Raw genomic sequence first — 25,340 nt, 5'->3', positions numbered from 1 at the left:
GAAAGCACAATATTTAAAAAGAAAATAGAATCAGCCCTGAAGGGGCTAACACATGCTTTTTTAGAACATATTTCTTGCACAGTTTGATAAGCAATGGACTGTTGGATGAAACAGTCGTTAGCAGATCTTAACGACGCAATATTGTAAGTGGATGACGTGAATTTCCACTCATCCCTTTTATAGTTCAGATTTTCAGCCAAAATTAAAGATAACGAAACCTGAGCTGTGATTTATGCTGTGGCAATTCCTTCATGCTATCTCCATTTCGTTTGAAGATTCCACACCTTGTGAGTGAGGTGTTAATGTCTGAATGTTACTGTCTTCCTCTAAGTACTTTGCCTAATGGTTCAGTAATTACTGAGATTAAATTTGTTTTTTCTGCAGTTATCAGTCTGCATAGGTTAACATTTCAAATAGTCTGTCCGAGCCATCAAATAACTTTTTTAAACTTAATTTCCGAACAGCGGTATATACGCAAATAAAGAAAACCCATTTTGGACAGATGCTCTCATTGAATATAGAGATAGGTCTGGTCAGTTACATGTATCACTGCCACAGAAATAATTGGATTCCCCCAGAGATACAGCTGGCTGAAGCTAAATGTAAATCAGAATTATCCTGTTTATCTAAATTTGTGGAACATAAGTACAGAAATTTCCCTATTTTATCACATCAACTTCTCCATAATTGTGGAAGCAGACCATCAATTTATTTGTCTGCTGAAAATTGGCCCAGTTCACTGAGCATTTCAGTAGCATCTTTACTGGTTATTAGAAAATTGATTGCATGAAGAGTCAACACAGCTTTGTGAAAGGGAAATCGTGTTTGACTAATTTATTACAGTACTTTGAGGGAGTAACAAGCAACATGGATAAAGGGGATCCTATGGATGTAGTGTACTTGGATTTCCAGAAGGCTTTTGACAAGGTGCCACATCAAAGGCGACTACACAAAATAAGAGCTCATGGTGTAGGGGGTAACATATTAGCTGATCCTTTATCCATTCTAACAGGAAACAGAGAGTAGGCATAAATGGGTCATTTTCAGGTTGGCAGGAGTGCCACAGGGATCAGTGCTTGGGCCTCAACTATTTACAATCTATATCAATGACTTGGATGAAGAGACCAAATATATGGTTGCTAAATTTGCTGTTTGCACAAAGGTAGGTAGGAAAGTAAGTTGTGAAGAGGACATAGGGGGTCTGCAAAGGGATATAGATAGGTTAAGTGAGTGGGCAAAAATTTGGCAGATAGGGTATAATGTAGGAAAATGTGAACTTGTCCACTTTGGCAGGAGGAATGGAAAAGCAGTATATTATTTAAATGGAGAGACATTGCAGAACTCTGAGGTACAGAGGGATCTGGGTGTCCTAGTACATGAATCACAAAAAGTTAGTATGCAGGTACAGAAAGTGATTGGGAAGGTAAATGGAATGTTGTCATTTATTGCAAGGGAAATGGAATATAAAAGTAGAGATGTTTTGCTACAGTTGTACAGGGCATTGGTGAGACCTCATCTAGAATACTATGTGCAGTTTTAGTCTCCTAATTTAAGAAAGGACATAATTGCTTTGGAGGCAGTTCAGAGAAGGTTCACTCGTCTGATTCCTGAGATGAGGAGGTTATCTTAGGAAAGGTTGGACAAGTTGAGCCTGTATACACTGGAGATCCTGAGGAGACTAGAAGGGATAGATGCTGAGAGGATGTTTCCCCTTGTGGGAGAGACTAGAACTAGGCCACAGTTTAAAAGTAAGGGGTGTCCCATTTAAGACGGAGATGAGGAGAAATTTTTTCTCTGAGGGTCGTGAGTCTGTGGATCTCCCTTCTCCAGAGAGTGGTGGAGGCAGGGTCATTGAATATTTTTAAGGCTGAGTTAGATAGATTCCTGATTAACAAGGGAGTCAAAGGTTATAGTAGGTAGACGGGAAAGTAGGGTTGAGATCACAATCAGATCAGCCACGATCTTGTCAAATGGCAGAGCAGGCTCGAGGGGCCGAATGGCCTACTCCTGCTCTTAATTCGTATGCTCGTATATAAATTTGGAGTGTTCTGTTGCAAATGTAGCAGATCAAAGGACAGGTCCTGCCCAGTCATTTAGTTGGAGAATATTGTATGAAAGTGAGAATGGAGAGAAGAGTACGGGAAAAAAGACTTTTTGGTTTATGAGCCATAATTGAAGTGCAAAACAGAAAACGTACATAAAAATCTAAGAATCTCATGTAATTTGTCATACCTAGGTTTTTTGATTAAACTACTGTATAAAATAATTTACATTACATTTTGGAAGGGATTAAAGTATGGGGGTCATCTTATGCATGAGTGTAAAGTTGAGTGGGAGACTTGTACTGTAGAGTGGAGGTTATTGTACTTGTTGACTATACTTGCTAATTGAACTTGTGATCTTGTGGTTGGTCTTCCACTCCACTTTATCCAACATTTTTTTCAGCTGGAAAGTAGAAGGATCATTTACTATGGGTTGTTTTAGAGACGACTATATATGGTAGCAGAAACTTTTGCAGAAATTGGCACTTTTAACCCACCTACAGGCATAAATATATATTTGAACAAAACTGCACTCCAGGTGCAATTGACCCGTATTGCTAGTGCTGCTTGTTTGATTGACACACAACAGCGAAATGTTACTGTCAATGACAGGCACAAACTGGACATAATTAAGAATTTTAGCAAAATTATAAAACAAATTGAGTAAAGGTGAAGCTAAGTGTATTAATACACAGCAAGTAATCTTGCTATCATGGAAAAAAAACTCTCATCTGATAGTTATTCACAGTTTTAACCCACTCCTTTCTCTGCAAGGATTTGCTCCACTTATGTCAGAGACAAAGGGCTCGAATTTGAAACAAAGTGCGGCTGCGTTGGGGGCGGGAAGGGGCAAAGAAAATCGTGTTTTCCAGGACCGGGCAGAAATCCCGGATCCAACACGCCTAAGAACGTGCACGACCCAGAGTCACCTGGTGCGCGTGCCGTTCCTGAACCCGGAAGGCTGGCGGGACGATATTTAAAGCAGCAATTGAAGTATTTAAACTAGTTTTTTAAAAAATCCAAAAATGCAACTAGCTATGAATGCAAGCAATTTCAGTGCTGCCTCAACGTGTTTCTCGTGCTGTGTGAAACACGCCATGGGAAACGAGTCGTGTTTCAGCCGGCAGCCATTTGGACATTTCAATCCCTGCTTGACAGATGGGGATAAAAAATGAGTTATTGCAGCAGGGCACTCAGTTGTCTCAGACAAACTTTTGGCTGTGAGATCTTTGTATTTAGACTGAAAATTCTTGGTTTCCACTTAGAATTGTTCTGTTTACACATATTTACCAACTTTTCGGACCCCCTCAAACTGACACCATCAGGATGGGGGGCACAATGGCTGCATTCACCACTACATCCGAGGACAAGGAATATCACCGTCCTCGCCAGGCATGGCGTGCACTTCCGCAACACAGGGCTACGCCACAGACACCTGCACAAGAACAGAGAGGGGAGCAACGGAGGGAGCGACGTTGCAGGACTCGTGACCCTCGTCAAAGGGTCTACAGACCGAGGCTCAGCTTTCTGGATGTCTCTGAGGAGCAGTGCATATGGAGACTGAGTGAGTCGGCAGGTGGTCCTTCATGCCGAGCTGCTCGTGGCTGGGCCTGGCGGCATCTCATTACCTGTCGTAGTTAAAGTGACCACTGCCCTCAACTTCTTTGCCTCCAGATCATTCCAGGGTGCCACCGGTGACATTGCCGGGGTTTCTCAGTCATCTGCACACAAGTGCATAAGGTAGGTCACCGATTGCTTGTTTCACAGAGCCTCGCAGTACATCAATTTCCCCACGGACGACCTCAGCCAGACTGAGTGGGATTCCACTCTGTGGCTGGCTTCCCACGTATACACGGTACAATCAATTGCATGCATATAGCAAACCGAGCACCTCTACATGAGTCAGGACTCTTCATCAACAGAAAGGGGTATCACTCCATCAGTGCTCAGCTCATTTGTGACCACCGCAAAAGATTTCTTCACGTGTGCCAGATTCCCTGGCAGCTGCCACAATTTGTTCATTCTGAGGGAATCCAACATCCCTGGCTTCTTCCACGCACCAAACAGCCTTAAGGGCTGGCTCCTCAGGTCAAGGGATACCCCCTGCACACGTGGCTGATGACACTTCTGAGGAACCCCATCAGCGAGCAACAGCGTCGATAAAACGAAAGCCACATTGCCACCGGGTCTATAATTGAACATGCGATAGATCTGCTAAAAATGCGATTTCGGTGCCTCGATCATTCTGGGGGAGCGCTTCAATACGCACCAGCAAGAGTGGGTCACATTATAGTAGTGTGTTATGTCCTGCACATCATGACGCACAGAGAGGGGTACCGGTTGATGAGGCCCCATGCCCTCATCCACCATCCACATCTGCAATCAACATTCAGGAGGAGGAGGACGACGAACCCATGGGCAGAGCAGCGGCTCACCTGGCTGCTTGAAAGTCCATGGAGTCACTCATATGTGAGTGGTTCTCGTCAGATCAGTAAGTATGAAGAGTCCATTCCTCTCAGCACCTGGAAAGAGCAGCGCCAACACCAGCCCCCCTCCCCTCCCGCCCCCCCCCCCCTGCACAAAACAGTCCTGCAACTACACATACACCCACTGTAAAGTGACCCACTGGCTGGCATCAAGTGTGGGCATTCATGATGAAGTACATGAAAGAGCGCTATCACAAAAGCCAGTCAAGAATGGGCAAGACGTGGCAGTAGTGGTGAGAATGATAACATTTAATGTGACTTTAACAAAAACCCAATATAAATGAAAAACATGACAGTCTGTCAGACCCCCTGTGCAGACCCTTTGTGATCACAAATCCTTAGTCTTTCTCTTCCTACCGCATCTACGTGGTGCATCCCCTGTGGCTGCAGCAGAGGTAGTGGCAGGTTGCTCATGTCCATGGCCGGACTGCTTAGATGCTTTCGGCCTACGCCCTCTGGGTTTTGGAGCCTGTGAGGGTCCCTCGAAAGACTGTTCCACCTGCACCTGTGCAAGGGCTGACTCAGCCACCTGGAGAAGAGGCAGCATTGCGGGTACTGGTTGGGAGGGGGTCAACAAGTGAGACGTGGGAGCGCTTTGAGTGGTGTCCTCACTTCCTTTCGCCATCATCCCTCTCCTGGACCAGGCATACATCACTCCTACCATCCTGCCAAAGAATAGTTTGGAGGACATGCCTTGGAAGCCCAGTTGCAAAGTTTCTGTCTGCCTGTTTAAGGCGGCAGAATGTTGTTCACCCTGAGTCTGAACGGTCGTTGTCAGGGTCTGAACGGACTCATTTGTGAGCCATGGCTAGCCTTCTCTCCATCACAGACGTTCCCACACTTGCCTGCGACACCATCTCAGACATTTCCACAGTTACCTGCAAGACTATCTCAGACAGTTCCCCATGTCCCTGTGACACTATCTCAGAGATTCCCTCACGAACCTGTGCCACCATTCCACTAATGCAGGAGTTGGATTCCTCCACCCTCTGCACTATATTGTGGAGAGTTTGTTTGGCACCTGTTCCAGTACCTCGCAAATATGCTGCTACCTCTCGATCATTCTCCTTTTAAAGAATGGCCCCCAGGGTTCAGCATCTGCGTCCAGCTGAGCAGAGCCTGGAGAGGAGTGTGATGACTCTCCTCGGCTGCTCCTGCCACCAGTATCTGCTTGCGCTCACTTGTGTGTGGTGACTCACCAGGGGCTAACCCAACTAACTTGACTACTAGGACCCACCGAGATGTGAGTATCTGCGCTGGTGGATGGCTCACTAAGATGTGACAGTGTGCCCTCAGAGGCCGGGAGCTCGCCTGAGGAATCGCCCTCTCCTGTCACTGCGGTCGCTGAAGGGCCTGTACGAGAACAGAAGGCAATATTAAGCATCATCACAGATGTGTCATGTTGCGATGAGCATACTGAGGTGTTCCAGATGCCGAGCATTCTTAACATCAATTCATGTTGTGTGTGATGAATGTTAAAGTTGTGTCACCAGACGTTTGTGGGGTGCTGGTCTCAGCGTCCCCGATGGACAGGCACTCGAGGGTGCGGCTGATCTCTGGGGCCTCCTCCTCCGCCTCTGTGAGGACTACTATTTGTTGTGGCTCCCCTCCAGTCCTCGCCCTCTCGCGTGCATTTTGCACTCTTCTAGAAGGGGAGAAAGTACAGACGTGTGAGTGAGTGAGTGATGGTGAAGTGGCCAGCCGATGAATGCATTGCTTTGGGTGAGGCTGACCGTGCATCAGAGGGTGAGTATGAGACAAAGACATCACATTGGATCAGGATTGGGGTGAGTGGTAGTGGTGGGGTCACAAATGGGGAGGTGAGGAATTGAAGGTAAGTTGAGGATGAGCCTTAAGTGGGTGTGAGGAGTGATGTGATGGAGTAGTCATCGCAGCGCAGAATGAGTTGGGGGGTGGGGGTGGGGTGGTGGGGAGGTGATGTGCACCACGGAATGCAGGAGAATCAGTAAGCGTACTCACTTTTGCTGACCTAGTTAGGTCATTGAAATGTTTCCTGCACTGGACCCAAGTGCGGGATATGTTGCTCCTGCTTTTGACCTCCTCTGCCACCTCGAGCCAGGCCTTCTTGGTGGCAGAAGCAGGGCACATCCTCCTGTCAGCGGGGCAAAATAGTTCCCTCCTCCTCACTCCGGCCAGTGGCACCTGAAGTGAGGCATCGCTGAATCTTGGAGCAGCCTTGCCCCTGTGCTGCTTCATTGGATCTTCTTGCTCTTTGGTCCAGCAAAATCTATTGGAGCAATGACCCTTTAAATCCAGACGCTCCAGCTGACAGCCTGTCATGCAGGTGAGCAGTCCGCCCACTGCGCAGCTTTCAGACGGCAAACCCGGAAACAAGATTAATGGCCACCAATTAAGTCGCGATCGCGTGGGGAACAGTAAATTGTCATTATTTGGGTTTACTGTTCGCCATTTTTAATCCCCGCTCGCTGCCATCCCGCCGCCCTTTTAAAATCGAGCCCAAAATCTGTTAATAAGTGACTGCACTGTAAATACTGTAGATTGGCATCAGTGTTACTCTTGAATGCCACTTAGGAGGCAGCTGGGATAGTGCAATTAAGTACCAGTTAAATACTGCTGTACATTGAGCCTGTACAGAGGTTTGCTCCTGATTAGCATCTAGAACCAGCCCAGATATTGATATGTGGGATTTTCAGTGGAGTTGCATATTGATGTTCCTTGACATTGATTTTGTAGAACAGCTTTCTGCGGACAAGGGGGTCTAAATGATGCATTTCCACCTGATTTGGTGGAGGGTGGTGGGGATTGGGAGAGGAGAATGTAGACTGGAGTTATAAATATTTCCTACCACATAGATTTTCTTCCCCTTCATAAAACCTAGATAGAGGGAATATTTTTACATTGCAAATATTTTCTCTTACTACCCTTGCCATTAACCTCGCCTTTAAACTGAGCAAAATTACATTTCACAACAACAATAATTTTCATTCAAACAGGAAACTTGTGTGATGCAATGAATTGTCATAATTGCCTAATGAAAATTTGGCAAGTGTTCACTTCAGCACTATGTCCACTAAAAGTGGAATGATGCACTAGGGCCCCTATGTAAGCATCACATGCAGATTTAATCAACAATTTGTTTTAAAGTCAACAGTACATGTGAAAAAATTTGGACAGCTGCTATTGTTAAAATTCATTGTAAATTCAGGCCTTTGAACACCTGAAATTCTGTTCCCACTGTCTTTCCATTTGAACTAGTTACTAGTTGAACAGGTGGCTTGAGTAACATTCCTGAGGCTCTGCACGCGATAGCCACAAAATTGTTAATGAGTTTGTGGGAACATTGAAATAGACTGAAAAAAGAAAAAGGCATTTAGCACCTTTCATGACCTCAGGATGTCGCAAAGCGCTTTACAGCCAATGAAGTACTTTTGAAGTATAGTCACTGTTGTAATGTAGGAAACCCGGCAGCTAATTTGCGCACAGCAAGGTCCTACAAACAGCAATGTGATAATGACCAGATAATCTATTTTAATGATGTTGATTGAGGGATAAATATTGGCCAGGACACCGGGAGATTCCCCTGCTCTCCTTCAAAATAGTGCCATGGGATCCGTTACGTCCACCTGAGAGGGCAGACGGGGCCTTGGTTTAACGTCTCATCTGAAAGACAGCACCTCCTACAATAGATCACTCCCTCAGTACTGCACTGGAGTGTCGGCCTAGATTTTATGCTCAAGCCTCGAGTGGGGCTTGAATCCATACCTTCTGACTCAGAGGTGAGAGTGCTACCACTGAGCTACGGCAGATACCTAAAGGTGTCACCTGAAGGTGTATATCTGAATTTTAAACTATTGAGCATTATAATTTTAATATTTTACAAACTGAAAAAAATATTAGATGTGACTGGGGGCTAATTTGCTATGGAGAATGGGCTGAATGGTGTTCCTCATCTGTACTTATCTTTGTGTACATGGTATGAATAAATCAATACATTTGATGCATTTTGTATTTCAATAAGTTTTCTCATGGTTTCATGGGGACAAATATTTTTTGTTTTAGTCTTAAGTTTTATTAATCATTGATTACTTTGAAAAAGGTTGAATACATCTAGGTCGTAACATTAAAGCTTTGTATCTTTGAGAAATAATTCAATTGTAAATCTGTTGTTGACACCAAAAACTGCTCTTGAAATAAAGATTAATGTTGACAAGCTAAGAATGAGCTTCCACTTTGAATCTGCTACTTAAAAGTTGCTGACCTTGTGACTGTGTAAATCAGTCTATGGTTGGTGTTGTTTTATGTTGAATTAAAAATCCTAATTTCTCTTACTGCTCAAGGATTAAATGTTTTTACAGATACATTGAAATATAATTATCATTAGCAAGATAGCATTTAAATGTTACTTGATCCAGCTACTTGGCTGAACTTTCAACCATCTTATGCAGCAGGAAGTACTTTCACTTCTCTTCCACTTTAAATTGGATGACTAGTAGATGGAAGTGTCTATGGCATTAATGCAGAGTAGAAGCCCATTCCATTGGATCAAGTCATACAGCCACAGTCCAATACCTATGTCACAATTTAATTTAAAATAATGAACATTCCAACATTTTTAGTTTAAAGTGAGACTTAATCAGCTTTCTCTATTCGTGCACAAAATATACCAAAGGGTGAATTATAATTATATTAATACCAATTCCATACTGTAAATGAGTAGTCATCTGCAATAATTTAAAGACCCTATAAATCAAAAGTTATTGCTTTCCATCACCATGGGATTAATAATCTAGAACTCAACTCTAAGCAATGAGCAAATTGCCAATGAGCAAAATGTGAACTGTAAATCAATCACAATGCTTGTGCATTGTCTTGTAGACTATAAGCAAAATGTCTTACTGTAATTTTTCCTTCTCATCTAACAATACTGTTAAAATCTTTAAGCTCAAATCCATCATAGTTTACAGTAGTGCTGAGCTTTTTGATCCTATAAAACATGTCCACAATTTAAAATGCTTTATCTGCATTATTTCCAAACTGTTAGTTAAACAATTTATTAATGTTTTCTACTACTGTATTTATGTCATTCTTTTTTCCAACATCATTGATTATATAATCATTGTTCATTATCTAATTGATTTTATAATTTGTTGTCTTTTACTGAAGATGTAAAGCGTGCACTGAATTCCAGGATAAACCGAATGTAATGGAGTACACAGCATTTTGGCATTACAGACTTTATAAGCACAGGAGTCTGTGGTCTGCACTAGTCTGGTTTCAGGTCTTTATTTTAATCTCAGACTGAATAGTTTAATATTCAGAGTGACAGTGGCAGTATTTGGAACCCTGCAAATATTATGACCTTTAATGCAGAACTGCACAAAATCACTAGAAAAGTCTGTATAGTATCTGTCAACTACTTGACTAGTGAACATTTTTGTTGTTTGAGATGATTCCACATTTTAGGTCACTAAGCTCTGAGTATGGTATACCTTTAAGTACTGCTACGACACTTAACTGCTTGCATTTATATAGTGCCTTTAACGTAGAAAAACGTCTCGAGGTGCATCACAGAGACATAATTAAAAATAATAGATGCTGTGCCAAAGAAGGAGATATTAGCAGGGGTGACAAAGAGGTGGATTTTAAGAAGGATCTTAAAAAAGGAGACGGTGGTGTTTAGGGAGGGAATTTCAGACAATGGGGCCTAGACAGCTGAAGGCATAGCTGCCAGTGGAGGGGCGAAGAGGGGGACCTGAGTCAGAGGAACAGAGAGTTTGGGTGGGGATTTTATAGGGCTGGAGCAAGTTACAGAGATGGGGAGGGACGAGGCTGTGAATGGATTTAAATACAAAGATGAGAATTTTAAATTGGAGACTTTGGGGGACTGGGAACCAATGTAAGTCAGTGAGGATAGGGGTGATGATTGAGGGGGTTTGGGACAGAGTTAGGATACAGGCAGCAGATTTTTAGATGAGCTGAAGTTTACAGAGGGTGGAGGATGGAAGGACAGTCAGGAGAACATTGGAATGGTTAAGATTGGAGGTGACAAAGGCATAGATGAGGGTTTCAGCAGCAGATGGGCTGAAGTAGGGGCAGAAGTGAATGATGTTAAGGAGGTTGAAGGAGACAGTCTTTGTGATGGAGAGGACATGGAATTGACAGCTCAGCTCAGGGTCAGTGGAGTAAGTGCAGCTATTTTTATTATTTTTTCCAGAGAAAGGAAGAGATGCTTTTAATTTTTTCACATGAGTAACTAACAAACTCTTTCCAGGATCTTTAGTCAGTAATGCTATCTCCCTCTACATCTCCCTCTGCTTCTGCTTCTCCTTCTGCCTCCATGTCACCATGAAAAGGTATGTGACTCATTCTTATTCTAAAAGATTTCAGTCTAGACAATTCAAAATTAATCTCAGTAGTACCATTTAGCATAGCACAAATGTTTAAAAATGCCTGACCATCACACATTCAGGAGTATTAACATACTTAACCATTTTTCTACCTATATGTTGGGTCTGAATGGGCAAGAAAGGAGAGATGGAGACTTCAGAATTTAGAATTATTGTGGGTAATTTGAATGGTATAGGTTTTGAAATTAATGAGGTGAGTTATATTGGGTGTATGAATACTTTATTTTACATAATTTGTTGATATCTGAACTGTATTTTGTATATACCACATACTCCTTGTGTCTTAGTTTTCCATTACTTCCTATGTACCATATAATAGTCCAGTCATCACAAGGGTAAAATGCAATGTTGCTTTTAGATGTTTTGACTTCCCTTTCCTGTAGCACATTTAACACTTTCCACCCCATGCTGCTCCCTCAATTACTTTTTCTGATTTGTCTTCAGAAAGTTGTATTTTTGTTTTTCTGCTAAGAAAATTATGATCAAGTAGTTTTACTGCCTAAAAGTAAGGATTCTATGAATCACAGTATTGATGTTCAGAACATACTCAGCTGCTTGGCTCCAACTGACATTTTTACAAAAAATGTGTGAAGTCCCTACCTTTTTGCTGTCAATTTTTAATTGATACCTTGAATTGGTGGTGAATGATCCCATAATGATTTAAAATTTGAGGCCTGTTACCAAACCTTCATGTCCTTGGCCAGCTGCAATTAGTCCCTCGGGTGCCTCATGATTTTATTTTCCAGCCATCTGCATTGCTGTACATTTTCTGCTAAGGTTCAACATGTGCAGCTAAAGTGGAGAAGAATAAATATCTTGCAGAATGAGCAGGTGGAGCTTGACGCTGAGAAGAGAAGGTGGTGGTACGGCTGCCACAATTGGCTTCAGTTCTCCTGGGTGAAGGAAGGAGAAACATTTCAATCAGAATTCCTAATCCTTAATTCCTAATCCCTAATTATTATCCAGTGGAGAGTGCTTGTATGGGTATCAGGTGAGGATAGAAAGGGGCTTGGCCATATTGCCCTTATGTTGAATAGGTAGCTGACACTCGCTGCCTGGGACCGCACATGAAGAATGACAGAAGGCAGCTGGTACGTGTGAATAATTATGGCAGCATGAATCTGGATTTTTTGACTTTGTGTGCTGCTCTTCCCAAAGCGAGCTCCTCATCCCTGAATAATAGCCGCATCTGTTTGAAATTGGCCTGAATTACTGAAATCTACGAGTACCCCAATATTTTTATGACCAGGAAGGAGGTTCTACTCCATAAATGCACAGGTGATTATTGAACAAAGTGAATCAATTGCCCTTTCCTGGGGAGCAACTACGACTGTTGTATTCTGCAGCAGTCCACTGTGTTGCAAGTATTTGAGGGGTGCCATGGAATGACTGGTTGACTTTTGGGAGCATAGCGTTACCTTTTGCTATCCCTTTTCATGACATGAATATAAAATTGAATACATGGTGGTGATATAATGAGGCCTATTTCCCTACCAGAATTACTGTTGAGCGTACCTTAGTCATGCTGAAACTACTACAGTTTGTAGAACTCAGCTCAGGGATACTGCTATACAGTCCAATCAAAGTGAAAAAGATCATCACTGCATGCTCTTTCCAAACAATCACAGTCAATCAAATCCAGCAGTGACAGGCTCCTATAATGAGATCCTTAGGACTCAGTGGCACCAGTCACTGCATTTGTGAGAGAAATCTGTGTTGCCCCTGTTCCCTCAGTACTTTATGAAGATGCCAGTTGCTCCACCATATTCTGCATTTGTGTAAATCCCTCCCGCGGGTCTTTAGTGATAGCAAAGCTGCCTTGCTGAATATTCTGAGGCTGCTGCAGGCAAACTCAAATGATATTCCGCAAAGCAGGTCCAGTAGGATACCAATCCCTTCTCCATGCTACAGGCAAACAGCGTAGATTCACAGAGCCTGCCCAGTTGTTTCCTCTTCCTCTTCTGCCACTTGCTTCACTTCACCTGGGTTGTACTTCAACCAGTGCCCACAGCTTGTCGCAATGTTCTGTGAACTACTTATACTGGTTCTGCAATCCCTCCCACTGCATCATCTTGGGAAAAAAACCTACAAGAAAAGAAAAAGTGTAAAATTTGTAATGCACCCTCAGACAGTGGCTATGTTGTCACCTGCTTGAGTTGGCCTCGCCCCCCACCTGTCCTCGTTCTCTTCCAATAGTTGTGGCTGTCCTTAGCCTCTGAGCAGAGCACATTGATGAACAGGGGTTAGATTGCGAGCAGAGCGAGCTCCTATGTCCTATAAGTGTTCCTTCCTGGTACAGATTTCTTCCATTAATTTGCATGCAGCTTTTCCTGTTACTAAAACAGATAATACAGTCATTTATCTTGTTGTTTGTGGGACCTTTCTGCATGCAAATTGACTGCCATGTTTCTCAACATTATTACAGTGACTACACTCGAAAAATAATGCTTTGGCTGTGAAGCGCTTTGGGACATCCTGCAGTCATCAAAAGTGCAAAAGTGCTTTCTTCCGTCTGTGGGTGACCTGTAAAGAGCTCTGTGCATGAAAGTCTTATCCGCCAGTGTCAATGTGCCATGCATCTTCTGTAGAATGAAAGTGTATGGCAAGGAGACAGTGCAGTGTGGTACTGAAGGTACAGCAAATGTGAGTTACAGTGGGCCATGACTGATGTGAAGTAGGAGTATGCATGTATGTTAAAGTGAGTAGACTTTACTTGGCACTTCTTCTGATGCCATAGAACTTTTTCCTTATTTGAATCAGGCAGACCTAGGAGACGGCATTTATTCATCAGGTGATATCTTCCCAGGCAGCTGAAGCCTCTAGTTGTAGAGGGAGTGGTCTCTTGCCCCAAAGAGGGATACTTTCCTTTGGCTCACCTCCCTCTTCAGGACCTCCAGTGTAACAGGGCTGAATGCTGGAGTCTTACCAATGGCCATTGGAACTAGTGTCCTGCAGCTCCAATTCCAGCAAAGAACTGTCTTGTGGGGGAAAAAAATCATGAGTGCATCTATTGTGGTGGTGCTGATGGTGAGATGGGGATATGCTGATTTGAAAGAGTGTACAAAGTACAAATGGAAAGTTTTAGTCCATCTTGGCAAAACCTCCCAACAGTAACAAGGAAAAAGGATTGCTGTGCTGAGTAATACTTAGCAAGTCATGATTACATAGTTGGTTGAAAGGATAGTTGTCTCTGGTTCTGCAATCTGGTTGAAGGTGCAAGACTTTTAATATAAATTTAAATAAAATATGAAAGACTTGCATTTATATAGTGCCCTTCACAACCTCAGGACACCCCAAAGCATTTTACAATTGTAATAATATGACAATAAGCTTGAGACAATAGTTGCTGTTGTAGATTCATACATTCTTTGAACTTCGGTCTTGTGGTTTATGATGTCTGCCCTGCTCAGTTTGAATTATTGCTTCGTAGCTAACTTCCAGACATCTGTTCTCGTATATATCATATATATTCCCCAGTAATTTGCTGAAGAACATACTACCAAATCAGAAATATCAGAGATTTTCTTTCAACAAATCTAGTCTGAGGATTTTAAAGATTCACACAGTTGTAGTTGAAACAGTCAGCTAAATTGTGTGGTGACATTTTCAGCACGATGTGTTCTCGCTGAACAAAGATATCTTTTTTAAAAAGCACCCAATCCTTTTCTTAGCTCCAGAAGGTTAAAAGGAGTGCCCACAGCCTTGTTTTTATTCCATTCAATGCACAGTATATTGGATATATACTTGAAAAGGAAAAATTTGTAGGGCTACAGGGAAAGAGCAGGGGAATGGGACTAACCGGATTGCTCTTACAAAGAGCTGGCATTGGCACGATGGGCTGAATGACCTCTGTCTGTGCTGTAACTATTCTATGATTTTTTTTTTCTATTCTATGCTTCTGCTAATTAAGTCAAAAATCCTCATTGGTATAATATCCTCCTGCATGTCCTTTCTGCACAGCACTCCTCTTTCTGATTCTACTGTCATACTTTTTGTATAAAAGAAATAATTTTTAAAAACACATTATGAAGTGAGACTAAATAGCACAAACATTAATATATTTTTATTTTAAGTAACAAGGAAAGAGGATAGAAGGCTCATGGTTCAGATTCCATATATTAATAAAATACTAAAGTTTTGTGCTTTGTGTCAGTTAAAGTTATCTAGTATTTCTTCCTTATATTCCCTGATATCCTTTATGTAGCACAGTTGAAGGACTGTGACAATGTCAAACTGTTAAGAGTAAGGGAAACATGATGTAGTACAAATGAAGACAAAACTACAGCGACTTCACAAAATTTTATATATACACACACATTATAAAATATATCTGTTATTCTAAGTGAAGTGGTGTTCCACAGGGATCGGTGCTGGGATCACTGTTGTTCACAATTTACATAAACAATTTGGACTTGGGAATCGGAAGTACAATTTCAAAATTTGTGGACAATAACAAATTGGGGGTAAAGTTAATACTGAGGAAGAATGCGACAAAATACAAGAAGGCATTAATAAACTTGCAGAATGGGTGTGTAATTAGCAAATGAATTTCAATATAGGTAAGTGTGAGGTGGTGCATTTTGTTAGGTAGAATAAGGAGGCCATATACTGCTTGGATAATAAGTCTCTCTGGGGTGGAAGAGCAAAGGGATCTAGGGGTACGGATACACAAATCTCTAAAAGTAGCGACGCAGCTTAATAAGGCCATTAAAATAGCAAACCAAGCACTGGGGTTCATTACCAGAGGGATAGAATTGAAAAGCAGGGAAGTTAAGTTAAACTTATGTAGAATCTTGGAGTACTGTACATAGTTCTGATCTCCATATTATAAAAAGGATATAGAGGCACAGGAGAAGGTGCAAACAAGATCTACAAGGATGATACCAGAACTGGGAGGATATACTTATCAGGAAAGGTTGAACAGGCTGTTGCTCATTTCTCTAGAAAAGAGAATGCTGAGGGGAGACCTGATAGAGGTCTTTAAGATGAAGAAGAGTTTTGATAGGGTAGATGTGGAGAAAATGTTTCCATTATTGGGGGAGTCCAAAACTAGAGGTCATAAATAGAAGATAGTCACTAATAAATCCAATAGGGAATTCAGGAGAAACCTCTTTGCCAGAGAGTGGTTAGAATATGGAAGACGCTACCAGAAGGAGTAGTTGAGGCGAAAAGTGTAGATGCATTTAAGGGGAAGCTAGATAAGCACTCGAGGGAGAAAGGAATAAAAGGATATGCTGATGGGCTTAGACAGAGGAGTGGGCGGAGACTCATGCGGAGCATAAACGCCAGCATAGACCAGTTGGACCGAGTAGCCTGTTTCTGTGCTATAGACTTTATATGTAATTCTGTGTGGTTCATTTTCTCCTATGTAAAAATTTGGCATATGATCAAAATGCAATTAACAAATTTGTATATTAGCCATTAGATTTGTTGCTCTTTTATGAATACATACTTTGAGCTATGATATGTAAATTTTGTTAATCAGGACAAAGCACTTCTGGTAAGTTTCCTGTCTTGCTTTTTCCATCATGTTATTTCGATCATAATGAAAACTAACCTAGTTACTAAAAAATATACTTTATTCATAAAATTTGCAACAATACATACAATACAGTTGTCATATCACATTTCAAACATACACAATACAGAATACTATATATGCTCCTGATTGATTCCTCCCAGCTCCATCTCCAATTTAGGTGGCACTGTTGTCAACCACACATACTGGCTGTCAATCACATTTTACGTGTTATGTCTTGCTCATATTAATCATGAGCAAAAGCTTTGGTGTTACACTTCAATCTGATTGGCAGAAATTACAAATGGCAAATGTCACAGTTGTAAAAAAAAATGAACACATTTTACTGACGTAACTTTATGAATTGTAATTTGGTCATAGGCAAATTTCTTACAAAGAAAGTGAATCAATCAAATCACTGACAGTTTTTCCATTTACTATTTTTTGCACACTTCAGCTGCCCAACTACAGGCAATTAAGATGTTTAACATAATAAATGATATATACAGCAGTTACAATACAGAAATAGGCTGTTCAGCCCAACCACTCTGTTGTTTATCTTCCGCATGTGTAATAGTCTTACTCCCATGTATGCTGCTCCGATATCTCTTTATTTCCCTTTCCTTCAACCACCTAATCTAACCTATTCTTAAATGTTGACACCGTTTCTGCTTCAATCACTACCTCTGATAGCGCATTCCAACCTCTTTTTTTTAAAAAAAAAACACACGCACACAGTTTATCCTAAATCTATTGCCTCTGTTCCCTTCTGCAGATGGGAATCTTGGCTTTACTCCCTGTATCTCACTCAAGTGCTGCAGCAGCAGCAGCTCTCCTGACCTCATGTGTAAAAGTGGAGAGGTAAATACTGAGAGGGGCGGACCTAATTGGTGACGTAACGTGGTTTCACTTGGCAATCATCAGGGTCCACGTTCCAATAGGCGGGTTCGTATTGGGAGCTGGGCGAGCCGCCGGGTGCTGCGGGCTGTCAATCAAACGCCGCTTCACCAATGCAGCCGGCAGCCGGGCGGGACGCGGCTCTGATTGACGGGCAGGAGGGGAAGTGTAAAAGAAGTTTGACTTTTGGACCGCTTCACTGGTGTTAAAATCGACCGAAGTTGTTTTTAAATATTTGTTTTTCCTACCGCTCGAGTGTTGTAGCAGTTCCCCGCCCCCCCCCCCCCGTATGTTTTATCACACGGTGTGAAGTGGGATGAAAGTTTATCTCGGGACGAGACCCGCGTGTATTATTAACGTTCCATTTTTGAGACTGTCCGGCGCGGCTTGCACATAAGTTGCGTCTCTCTGGAACCAGAAGCGAGCAGAAAACTTTTTGCAGTTGTGTTTCGTTTTTGTTTAAATTGCGGAATGGCGGATGGAGAGGAGCTGCTTAATGCGGCGGAGTTTATAAAAGGTGGTGAATTGTTGTGTAGCTCGATATGTTTTTAAAATGTGTTGGATTGACATGCATCTTCCTCCCTCCGGAAACCCGATGAAGCTTTTAAGGTGTGGCGGTTTTAAATTTTAAATGGCTAGGACTTTGGCAATAGCCTATAGTAAAGCGTCTGAACGATGGGAATGGATTTTTATGTGCGTGAACAAAACGCATCCACCGTTCATGCAGTTTGTAAACGTGCGGCTACTATTTATTCCTAAACTATTCTGGTCAATTCTGTTTCTAACTTTTTGTTGTTTGTTTCAGATCGGCTGTATCTTGCTATTCTTCGACATAAACCCAAAAACACCGCGAACACGCACTATTTTAGCGTTGATGATGAACTTGTGTATGAAAAGTGAGTGTTTATTTTAGTGACTTTTGCCCAATTTTAATTTAATGTAAGCCCTTTAAAACGTTATTGTTTTTAAAACGTTAAGCTATCTTGGTTACTTCGCAGCATCGTCCTCGATCTGTCAGAATAATTCTTGATGATTAAGGAGCCAATATTTAATTTAAAATGAACTGAACTATTTACTTGTTTAAAAAGCGAAAGTGTGTTGAAGATTTGCTTTTAAACTGAAGGAGTAATATAATAACAACGTAACAATTCTCCACTGCATTTGTATGGAGTCTTAAGATTCACTTAATACAATGATTATTCAATATGATTATAAAGCTTTTAAACTGGTGGAGCCCACTTGGCCCTTTCATATTTGCTTTCTAGTTTCTATGCAGATTTTGGACCTCTGAATATGGCCATGTTATACAGATACTGCTGCAAATTAAACAAAAAAATAAAGGTAAATGGAATTGTTTCTTTTTTTAAACAAAATACTAGAATACCAAATAGCTAATATTTCAATATAACCATCTTGGTTAGTGCACAAATGAGGAAAGTTATGAATCATTTCTGAGTTTTCAAGCAGACATTTTCAGGTTAAAACTTTGTGCAGTGGTCCAAAGGAATTTTAATCTCTTGATTTTTTTTTGGGCTGTAATTTGTCAAAAATCACCTGACTTATCCTCAATGTGTTGCTGTACAAATTAGGTTTCTCCTAGCAACCATAGAGCGCTGGGATGTGGGGTTTGGACTTGAAAGGGGGGGATGTTTACAGTGCAATTAGTTGATCTGTGTAATTGCACATGGGATTCAAGATCTGGTGTGATCTTCAGATGACGTGAGGTTATAGGGTAGGGGAAAATTAGATCAGGGATCAGACATAATTCGGTCTTCATTTTGAGGATATACATTCTGTCCTTATTTTTATATTTCCATTGTAAATTTCTACATCAACACTTAGAATGGAAATTGCGTATGTAAACTTGTTCTTGCTGTAATTGCATCTTCCTGCCAGTATTGGCATTGCACTGTCCATAATTTTGTGGGGGTGGGGGGGGGGGAGACAGGGTTTAATTATAGCCTGATAAGTTTTACATAAATATTTCCATTTTAAATATGGACATAAAAGTTGACTGAAGTGTGCACAGGCGTAAGATCTTTATCAGACCACATTAGTTCCCCAAGTTCCTCAAACATCCTCCAGTGCAGATATCCATAGTGTTATTCATCTATGTAGTTTTACAATTTTTGTCATTATTTATAATTGAGAATCTAATGTGCTCTACAATTGAAGTATATAGAACAGATCTTGCAAAACAGTAACTACTTGGACTATATAACCCATTTGTCAATTTCCTTGCACTCTAAAATATGTCTTGGCCACAGTTTAAAATTATGTATAGAGTGATTGATGGTGCAGCACCCTGATTTAAAAGTGAGAGATTCTTTTTGCCATGGTAATTTATGATTTTTAAAAAACTATATATTCATATAAAATAGAAGTTGGAGGTTACAAAAGAATCATGTGATGAGATTTTTCTTATCTTCTATTCACAAGTGCAAGAGTATTCAAAGAGCTTCCCCAGGTGTAGGAGAAGTAATCAAGTCTGAGAATTAGAGAAATGTTTGGCACAAAAGAAATGTGATACATTGTCAAATGTTTATGATTTTTTTGGGGGGGCAGATGGAGAAAAGGAAAACTGTCAAGTAGAAATGCACCTCTTTTGCATGCAAAAAAAATCACTGGAATTTGATGCCGTTCAATCCCCGGATGATCGTGTCCTCCTAGTTGCAGTAATTTGGACCTAAAATTGGTAATATCGGGTTGTGAGGGAAGAGGGGCAGAGGACATACTGTTACTTTAACCAGTGAGTTAATATGAACGTTTGTGCTCAACATAAACAAAATTCTGTTACCCCTTTCAGTTTTACTACACCCCCAGGGAAGGGAAAAAATGCAGTGGCCGAATATATAACACTAATGGCATATTGGAGCAGAGGAGAAGTGATTCAAGGTTTCATTCTCAAACCAAATATCAAAATTGATAATATCTTAAAATTATGGAGATTGGATGCATTGGGTTAATACACTGCCCATTCAATGTTGAGACCTGGGTGTGAAGCCAGCCCAAACTGATGGTATGAAATGCTCCTTTTCTGCTGGCTGTGTCATTTCCTGGTGGCTGTGAGAAGTTTTAACCCTGTTCTGAATAGTTATGATTCTCTGGTATTGTTCAGAATCCACCACCAATAGGCATTGAGACCACAAGGAATGGCTGGTGTAGGCGTTACTGTGAGTTTAGGGTTGAGATATGTTGGCCCAAAGTAGAAGGAATTTTACCCTGCAGCTGGATATGCAGTAATTAATAATGGAGTGCTTGATGATGAATGCTGAAAAGTGGGAAAGATTTCCATTCCCTATCTCTGAGATGTTTCACCTTGATTGCAAAAATATATATTTTGTTTACTCGCCCTCCAAAAAAAGCATAATTGCTTTAGTGCTGACAATTTACATAGACCAAGTTTCCTGTATTTTGCAATTGATTGAAATGTTTTGTAAGAGAAACGTCCCTTTGCAGCTATCTGGGTAACTTGTATGTGGAGAAATATTTGAGGTAATGCCAACCATTCAATCTAAATTGAACCGTTGTTCTAAATTGGAACTAATATTTAAATGAACATAATACACATACACTTTCTCTCCCACCCCTCCTACTGTAACGTAACAGTAGAAAGGAAAACCCTGCCCCACGTTTCAAGAGTCTTGTTCTGGAGCTAATTGCCTTAAATTTTCCGTCCTTTTTGGGAAGGAGAGTGTGAAAAATTAAAATACAGTGGTGAATAGTGCTTTGTTGGAAAATCTATAGGGGGAAAAAATCTGGCAGCAAGTACTAACATATGAAAAATTAATTAATATTAGAGCAGGCGTTGGTACAATGCTGATCCACTTCAAAATGAAGCACGATTTCTGAAAATGTTGCATTTTAAGTGTGCTTCAGTTTGCACAAAAAATGCCCACATAATTGTAGGATTGCTTAATGATAGCCATATGCTAGTTTTGGTAGGAGAAATTGATACTTGCTTTGAACCATATTGTAAAATGTCCTGTGGTTAGGAAACCTAGGTTGATTGTCAAATGCAACAATTATTTTTAGGTAACTGCATGATAAATGATTCAACTAACATTTGTCTCTCAGATAATGTGAGCAAAAATATATGGAGAAAACCTTTTGAAAGATAAATTGCTCCATTAGAAATGAACCTTTTTTAATTTTGGAAAGTATCAAGTAATTAAGAACCATAGGTGTTGGTTGTGTGTATTAGGGCCAGTAGGATATTATTTATTAAATCAAAAAGTGTTGGATTACTGTTGAAACAATCATTTACCCTGTAATCATAATGCCCAATATGCACCTAGTACCTTATGCCTTAAGTGCTGTACATGGCTGTCAGCATAAAATTCCATTGTTACCATAACATCCAACACAAAAGCTGTACTATCACCTCAGCTTTCTTTTTTGCTAATATTTTCTTAGTGATTTCTCTCTCCTTCCTGCTGAAGGCATTGATTCTTTATTGACATATGGTTCCATGGGCATCAGGAACCCACTGATACTGTGCCCAGGTGGCCATTATTCAGTTGTGATGCTTGACCGTATCAATCAGCTATTTCACCACAAGGCATCACAGATAAGTTGAATGTGTACTCATCTGGTACCTATACACATTTCCAGCATGGTGGCTGGGGAGCAGTGGGAGCAGCAACTTTAGCTAATCTTTCCTCTCCCTAGCCCAAGGGTGCTGAAGCCAATAGTAATCCAACACCCTTCTAGATTTAATAAATAAAATTCTACGGCCCCTATAGTCATCCCAGCTGAGATTTGCTAAATCAGCACAAAACAGGGATTGAAGCTAGAAGGTGAGGAATGAGGTGTCGGAAAGAGTGGTGGAAGCAGGTTCGATCGTAGCTTTCAAAAAGGAATTGGATAAATACTTGAAGGGAAAAAATTTGCAGGGCTACAGGGAAAGAGCGAGGGACTAACTGGATTGCTCTTACAAAGAGCCGGCACAGGCTCGATGGGTTGAATGGCCTCCTCCTGTGCTGTAACCATTCTATAATTTCACCCTTACCTAACAAAAATCTATCAATTGCAGTCTTGAAAATTTCAGTTGACTCAGAATCCACAGACTTTGGGGAGAGAGAATTCTAGATTTGTATGGGAAAAGTGCTTCCTGATTCCACTCCCGAATCGCCTAACTCTAATTTTAAGATTGTGCCCCCGTCTTCTGGATTACCCCACCAGAGGAAGTAGCTTCTCTGTATCTACTCTATAAAATCCTTTAATCATTTTAAACACCTCGTTTAGATCACCCTGCAACCTTCCAAACTCAAGGGAATACAACCAAAGTTTATGCAACCTGTTCTCATAATGTAACCTTTTATGTTCTGGTGAATCTGAGCTGTACCCCCTGTAAGGCCAATATATCTTTCCTGAGGTTCGGTGCCCAGAACTGAATGCAGTACTCCAGATAGGGTCTGATCAAGGCTCTGTATAACTGATTGATAACTTCCTCCCTTTTGAATTCCAATCCCCTGAGATAAAGGCTAACATTCCATTGGCCTTTTTGATTACTTTTTGTACCAATTTTGTGATTTGTGTACATGGTCATCCAAATCTCTTTGCTCCTCCACAGTTCCTAGTTTCTCACCACTAAGAAAATATTCCGATTTGTCTTTCTTAGGTCGAAAGTGAGTGACCTCACTCTTCTCCACAGTGAATTCCATTTGCCACAGTTTTGACCACTCACTTAATCTGCCTATGTCCTTCTGTAATTTCCTGCTCCTATCTGTTACTGTTATACAATGTTGATCTGTTTTTGTTTAATTTGCACCCAAATTGTTGTATTCGGATCAGTGACAATATTTTATACTTATAAACAAGCTTTCAAATCAAGGTCCCACTTTAAGGTGCTTGCTTCTGTTGTGTGTTAAATTGTTGAGCCATGTTAAGGGTTATTAACTACCCAAGTCTCCATCTGAATTGCACTCATTTTACTGTAAGGTTTAAGTCTTACAATTTACAGTAAAGTCTTTAGATCTCATGGATCTAAATTTAAAGCTGATCATTAAATTGGTGGTGAAGTGGCCTAAACTCTCCCATCCCAGGAACCTCTTCAGTTGTACACTTTTTATGTTAGAACTGCTTGTGCGGTTGTAAAGATATGGTTATTGACGTGCAGCTAAGTTTTGCTTTTTTTTTGTCCCTTCCCCCAGTTATTTTCTCTCCTTTTTACCCCATCCCTCGTGCACCTATTGTACCAGAGGGGATGGGCAGGCTTCTTCTGGGCCAATGCCAATAGCATTCTAACAGCGAGAGAGAGAGAATGGCCTAGTTACTATCCCCTCGTTTATTTATTTTTTCCTCCTTTTCTTCCCTGTCCACTTCCATTTTCCCCTTCTCTGCTCCTCTGAAGAGAGTGATTTAAGTTTGGGTACTGTTCAATGACCTTGAGTACTTCACTTGTGGATGAAAGGACCTTGCTTATGAACACTTTTTCTATGTGAGTGCTGTCGGTAGGTTTCAGCAGCCTATTCATTTGGGGTGGGGGAGGAAAGGAGAGTGCCACACAGATGAGGCTAAGGCCAAGCTGGAGCCTAAATCCGATCCCATCCTTACCTGGTGTCCATATGTCTACTTTTCCATTCGGGATCACTAGTGATCAGGAGGAGAGATCTCCCCGGCCGCACCCCCATCTCGCTCGGGCCATTTGTAATGCCCCTGCTGCCACCCTGGTTGAAATCGGCTCAACGGAGTCGGGGATTGAAGCTGAGATCCAAGTTTGTTTAGTTCAGTTCCACATTTGATGGTTCATTGAGCTATCAGGAGAGCACTATACCTTCCGTTCTCACCAGGAATTGAGCCCGGGACCACCTTAACATCTAACCCATCAAGATGTACATAATCATTAAGCCATTAGACTGAAACTCTCTTGACTTGGATATTTGCCCGTTGTAATTCATCAGTCACTCAATATTGCAGGAAGTTGTAGTAAAAGGATCTGGAGCTCTAGGACATCCCATGTCCAGAGAGCACTGGGACAACAGACTATTTTTCAAAACTCTGGATAGGCTGACGTGGTTCCTAATAACAAATTGGTTACAACAGCAAGTGCTCTTACAAGCCCATATACAGCAGCTATTGAAGTATGGTTAGAACATAACTGCATCAAGTACGGAAAAGGCTCTGAGGTTAAAACATGGTGCATGTTCAGAAATGGAGGGGAATTTGATAATGCTTCTGTAACCAGGGTTAGATGAATGGCATGTGTTCTGGGAGTTGTTTTGGAATTGAGCTCTGTCTTTTTAAATAATAAACACGCATATAGAGAAGGTCATACTGTATCCTCTCAGGATTGCTGGCAACAGCTGACATTAAATTCCAACTACTGAACATTGATACAACTCAATATTGGATAGTATAGTAAATGATAGGGTGGAAAATAGATTGCAAAGCATTTTAATGAATATTAATATCTGTTCTTCGCTCTTGTGTTCTGGTGCTTAAAACCTGCAAAATATGCACTGTTGGAAAGTGACAGTTTTTATTTGAAAGATGCTGGTGAACAGAAACTTCTTGTCTCTACATTAGTTGGAGCTAGATTAGTAAAGCCATACCTCGACATGTGCGTTTGTAACTATATGTAACTAAATAGATATGTTTGGATGCATAATATCACAGTTGTGTTGTAGTACAACCACCTTTAAAGCTGATGCTGCATTTCAGACTACACATTTAAGACTGAAACATACACATTTGGCGGTATTAAGCTGGATGGTACTGTTGGAACACTACCCTTTTACTTCTATGACCCAGGTACTAGTCTGGGCCAGATTGATGGGATGGTGGAGGGGGAAAAAAAATCCTTTCTGCAGGCACTAGAGATCGTCCACAAAATTGAATGTGATAATCCAGTTGGTATTGGTTTGAGAATCCACAGTACAAAACTATCTGAGTCAAGATTAATTGGCAGCCTCATTCAGAGACGATAAGATGTCTGGTGTTGGCATCAGTCATCCTAAGGTCAAGTACAGAGTAACTAGATACAGAGCTCACTTCGGAACCACCC

The 25,340-nt window shown here is 41.1% G+C and overlaps 1 protein-coding gene across 6 annotated transcripts in view; it reads left to right on the top strand.

Moving 5' to 3' along the window:
• LOC137321052 (dual specificity protein phosphatase CDC14C-like) overlaps positions 1-25,340 on the top strand; it is a 103,388-nt gene that overhangs the window by 7,227 nt on the left and 70,821 nt on the right. For 5 of the 6 annotated variants that reach the window (XM_067983209.1, XM_067983206.1, XM_067983205.1 and 2 more), the window contains exons 2-3: positions 18,138-18,228; positions 18,598-18,673. In XM_067983209.1, the coding sequence (XP_067839310.1) occupies positions 18,138-18,228; positions 18,598-18,673 (167 nt within the window). Of the gene's footprint in view, positions 1-17,480; positions 17,850-18,137; positions 18,229-18,597; positions 18,674-25,340 lie in introns of those variants that run through there. The other variant, XM_067983207.1, reaches the window with a different exon arrangement.

Source organism: Heptranchias perlo, chromosome 4 (genome assembly GCF_035084215.1).
Source record: "Heptranchias perlo isolate sHepPer1 chromosome 4, sHepPer1.hap1, whole genome shotgun sequence".
Classification (NCBI taxonomy): Eukaryota; Metazoa; Chordata; class Chondrichthyes; order Hexanchiformes; family Hexanchidae; genus Heptranchias; species Heptranchias perlo.
This window is presented reverse-complemented; position numbering and strand designations above follow the sequence as displayed.